This window comes from Thermobia domestica, chromosome 2 (assembly GCF_964235325.1).
Source record: "Thermobia domestica chromosome 2, izTheDome1.hap1.1, whole genome shotgun sequence".
NCBI lineage: Eukaryota > Metazoa > Arthropoda > Insecta > Zygentoma > Lepismatidae > Thermobia > Thermobia domestica.
In genome coordinates, this window is record NC_137455.1 from 172,965,364 (window position 1) to 172,970,271 (window position 4,908).

The 4,908-nt window shown below is 35.0% G+C and overlaps 1 protein-coding gene across 1 annotated transcript; it reads left to right on the plus strand.

The window, feature by feature from the left end:
* The first annotated feature begins 1,967 nt into the window (after positions 1 to 1,967).
* On the plus strand, positions 1,968 to 3,389 carry LOC145679259 (uncharacterized). The gene has a single exon (XM_081749847.1). The coding sequence runs from the start codon at positions 1,968 to 1,970 to the stop codon at positions 3,387 to 3,389; it is 1,422 nt and encodes a 473-aa protein (XP_081605973.1).
* Positions 3,390 to 4,908: the final 1,519 nt, after the last annotated feature.

A 4,908-nucleotide genomic window follows, 5' to 3' on the forward strand; every position in this document is an offset into this window, starting at 1 on the left:
GCACTGATGTTCCATGCTCTCGCGCCTCGTCAAATAATCTGATGATTTTGCACTTTATTGTTTGGAGTTTTATTTCCCCATTCCCTTTAAATGAAGCGGAGTTCGTAGACAGCTCATGTTCATAATCCAAAATAAGTTTGCAGTTACTCAAAGAAATAATTTTCTTGTGTCGTGTCAGAAAGTTCCTGTACGAGTTGTATTCTCCTTCATGATAATCTTTGTATATACTCCGGACTTCCTCGTCCGTAAACTGCGATAAAATATCTGTTCTTTTCAGTTTTCATGCTGAAGATACGTCGTATTCGCTTTGACTAAAGCTTTGTTCCCGCTCTGGACTGCTGTCTTCTTCCCGCTCTGAACTGCTATTATAGATATCTTTCTGCGCCGTGACATTTTCTTTATCATCTCTGTCGAGTGTCGATGTGTGTATCATTTCTAATTCATTTTCGTACTCATTGATAATTAAATTGCACCAAAATGTCGCAAATTACTCATCTTCTGCTCCAACTGATGTTTGATTCTTAAATCTGCGCCTTAGTTTGTCTTTTATCAGTTCAACTAGATGAAGGGGGTTAATGCCAGCAGCCCGCCCCATTTTTTTTCCACACTGATCACACCTAACACTAATTCGAGCTTACTATCACACACTGACGCACCTGACTAATCTTCACACACCACCTATAACGAAGACTCTAACTGCTAGTGTTTCGAAGGATAGGTGGCTCTGTCGGAGGAAAACGAGTTTTACACGGTAATGACACACCATACAGTGGTCAGTACTTAGTCCCGTATATGTCTACCAATTTCATGTTGATCGTCGCTTTCGAACCGAAACATGTCCCTTGTAAGAAAAACTTAAAAAAAAAAAAAAAAAACACTGAATCACGTGTTTGTTTTAAATTAAAAGCTTAAACACTAATTACCATCTTATGTTAACAATTGCAAGCCCGACTATTTTTTAGTTTCCATCTTTTTCTTGTAGGAGAGATATCGAAAGACGTTGAAATGCTACATCTTTAATTATTTTAACACTCGAGAACTCGTAGCGCGGTCTTTTCGACCGCACCTATAAATATTCTTTGATTTTGTTTAGTGACTTTGAGCAAACTTCCCATCACCCCCCTCTAATCCTTCCCCAGAACTGTATTGTTGCAACACACCACCGCTTTTGGCAAGTATACAATTCATTTAAAATTATGTAATTCATTCCTTAACATCAAATTTTACACGAGTTCTCGCGTGACGGTCTGTGCGCGAGTGCTGAAGGGTTAAATAGATGAATTTAGAGATATTGCTATCCAATTAAAACAACTGTAACCTCGCCCTTTTATCTTCCCTGCTTTTTATTCCTTTCTAGGGCAAATATCAAAAAACGATGAAAGATGTGTCTAAATATTTTAAATGAGAAGTCCAAATATCGAATTTCATACACCTAATCTCAAGAGATTCCGAGATATGAATGTCTTATTATAATTGTAATTCCCACCCCGTTTTCTTTCCTTCTAGGTCAAATATCATAAAATGCTGAAAGACGTGTCTAATTATTTTAAATGAGAAGTCCATATATCAACTTGTATGTCTCTATCAGAGATTCTGAAATATGGACATTTTAAGATATTCCTCTTTTGTCCTTCCCTTTCGAATTTCTAAAAATCCTTCCTTAAAAATCGTATATCCTGTCAAAATTTCAAGTTTCTAGTTTCTTGCTTAATCGGTTTGGCCTGGGCGTTGATCAATCAGTCAGTCAGTACTCCTTTATATATATGTAGAGAAAGAGAAAGAGAGATGAATAAAGCTGGTTGATTTTAAGGAACGTTTACGTAGCACAAATTTGTTTGCTGTCAACAATAGCAATTTTTTAACAATAAAGTATCATAGAAAATTTAAATTGCTTATTTCGTAGCAACAATTTGAATATTTTTATCTGTATTTCTTGTAATGACTTTAAGGTTACAGAGGGCTTAAAAATGGATATACCAAACACTTCAGGTATTCAGAACATGCTACCTGCAGAAGAGAACTTAGAAATGGAAGCTATTCTTCGTGATATATATGCTGATGATCCAACTACTCAAGTATCCGCAATAAATTCTGTTCTACACAGCGTGCTTTTAGATTATGTTCCTATTGACAATATTATTCAGTCCGGAATTTTACAGAGATGCATTGAATTTTTAGGGAACTTTCAGACGCCTTTTCTACAATTAATATCATGTAAGCTTTTGGCAAATATAGCGGGTTTAAAACCAGAATACGCACGAGATGTACTTCAATTAGGTGCTGTTGCACCATTAGTTGAACTTTTGAGGTCTCCAGATCCCGTCCTTGCCAATCAGACTGTTTTGACTCTGTCAATATTAGTAGAAAATAGTGGACCAGACGTCATTGAAACAGTATTGAGAAAAACTTTACCTACAAAATTTATGGAACTTATCCAAGCAGGTACTCCAGTAAAAGTATTTCGGAATATTGTGGAGGCAATGGAAATACTTATCCAACGTAAATCTCCTATCATGTCACTTGAAATTTACGAACAATATATTCCAATTATGTTCGAGTTTCTTAAAATTCGAGATAATGTAGTACTCAGAGGAACGTGCTCTTTGCTGCACTTATTTACCTTTCACAGTATCTCTACTGAAGCTGATGATAAATACATTAGAATCCAGATGCTTATTGATACAGGAGTAGATCAGCAGTTAGTGAATATACTAGCCACTAAGAAAATGAACACGGATGTTGTAATTGAAGCCCTTGAAGTAATCAACAATATAGTAACAGGAACTGATGAACAGAGAAACCGAATTCTGGAACTTGGATGTTTGAATCACCTGAAGACATGGTTGAAGCATCCGAAAAGTGAAGTCATCCAAGCAGTGGGCAAAGTTATTTCAAATATTTGTGCAGGAAATCAGCAGCAGATTCAAACGTTCACGGATTCAGACACCTTCGAGATTATGCTGCAAGTGATGAAAAGAAACGAATTAGATGTTAAGTGCCAAAAAGTACTCGGTTGGGCTGTAGTAAATATAACACTTTACGGAGCAGATGAACAAATCAAATTTCTTGTTGTACATTTGCTGGATTCTGACAATTATCAACTGATAAAATTCTATAAAATACTGTTTTACATGAAGGAAGTAGAGACCCTCACTGATGTTCTACAAAGTCTTAAGAAACTTTTCCTCGCTGCCTGTAAAATGGGAGTACTTCGTGTTTTGGTTTTCTATTTAGACTTAGCTAATTGTCTCAGTCCTTTGAAAGAGCTCCAGGCACATAAATCTGATGCTATTCACGATAAAGCATTGAAACTGTATGACAGATTCTGTAAACAAAACGGCACCTACAGGTGTTTTTACTACTTAAGAAATAAAATTCATTCATTATAAATGTACTCTCCAAAGACATCAAGAGTTGATACATGAATTTCAAATCAAAATTTGATGTTAAGTTTAATCTCTCATAAAAGCAGTAGAAAAGACCGTTAGATTGTATTACTTTTTAATTGAAAAAGAGAATTATGCCTTTATTGATATTTATTAAAAGTATACAGTTTATATATTTTATATATTTACAGTTTATAAAGTATACCCGAGCCTTGGCGTGCTTTATACAACAGGTTAAAATAGCGCTTAATTAAATGTTTCATTGTTTGTATTTTACTTTTTTTTGTTATTATTTACTTTGCCCTCTGTTCAAATATGTTTACAGTTCTTGTTTTAATTGTAATGTATAATAAACAACAAAGCATGTTTATGTTCGCTATCGTCACTATCCATTGAACAATAATTAAACTGAAACGATTACAATTAGAGTAGCAAAATTAAGTCGACATAATACATTAGTGTAGAAAAGCATAAATGTTAATGTTCAAGTCTAAGTCTAATTATGACTTTTGTCCTACTTTGATTAAATTGTAACCGCAGTTTTAAGTTACAATGTAATAATCACTATAGTTTTAAATCCTGCTCAGTATACTGACCACGAGGACTCGTGAAAGCTGGGCTCTACACCAATCATAGAAGTGCTTTGCTTCACGTGTGATGCATCGGAAGAATTCGGCACGACTCGTGGAACTGCCTTCCAAATGCACACTTGACAAAACGTGAAACACCTAAAGTGCACCTACAATGTTGCCAAACTTAGACGAGATGGGAACGAGAGACAAAAAAGCAGCACTTAAAGAACTGTAACACGAATAATAACAATTACTAGAATTAAGCCATAACAATAATAATAGCAAAAAAATAGTCTCTTGACGTGAAGCAGGCAAGCAATGCAACCAGCAAGATTTATTAGTATGACTGTTTACCATCAGAATTACCTTGATGAACTGGCATTTTGTCTGAAATTTGAAGGAAGATGTGATTAAATTAATTTAGTTATGAGGAAATACTGGGCTGAGGAAATTCCGATCGTTTAGAGGGGCTGATTTGACACTGATCACTACCTGGTAGCAGCGATAATAAGAGAGAGATTTTCGTTAAATAAAGGAAATATTTAATGTCCGAAATCGAAGAGATTTAATTTCAAGAAATTAGATGAGAGCCAGGTAAGAGAGGAATACCAGATTGAAGTTTCGAATAGATTCTCGGCTTTAGAATATTCGGAGTGCACTAGTGTTGAGGATACTTGGATTGAAATTAGAGACAGCATTAAAATTTCAGCAAAAGAAAAATTACGACACATGGAAATACGTAGGAACGAACCATGCATGGTTCGACCAGGAATGCATTAAACTAACAGAGAAGAGAAAACAGGCAAAATTACGTTGGCTACAAAATACGAATGCAATAGCTACACAAAATTTCATAGACATCAGGCGGGAAACATCCAAAACTTTTAGAACAAAGAATTTTTTGCAAGCTAAAATTAAGGAATTTGAAGATAATAGTAAAAATAAAAACC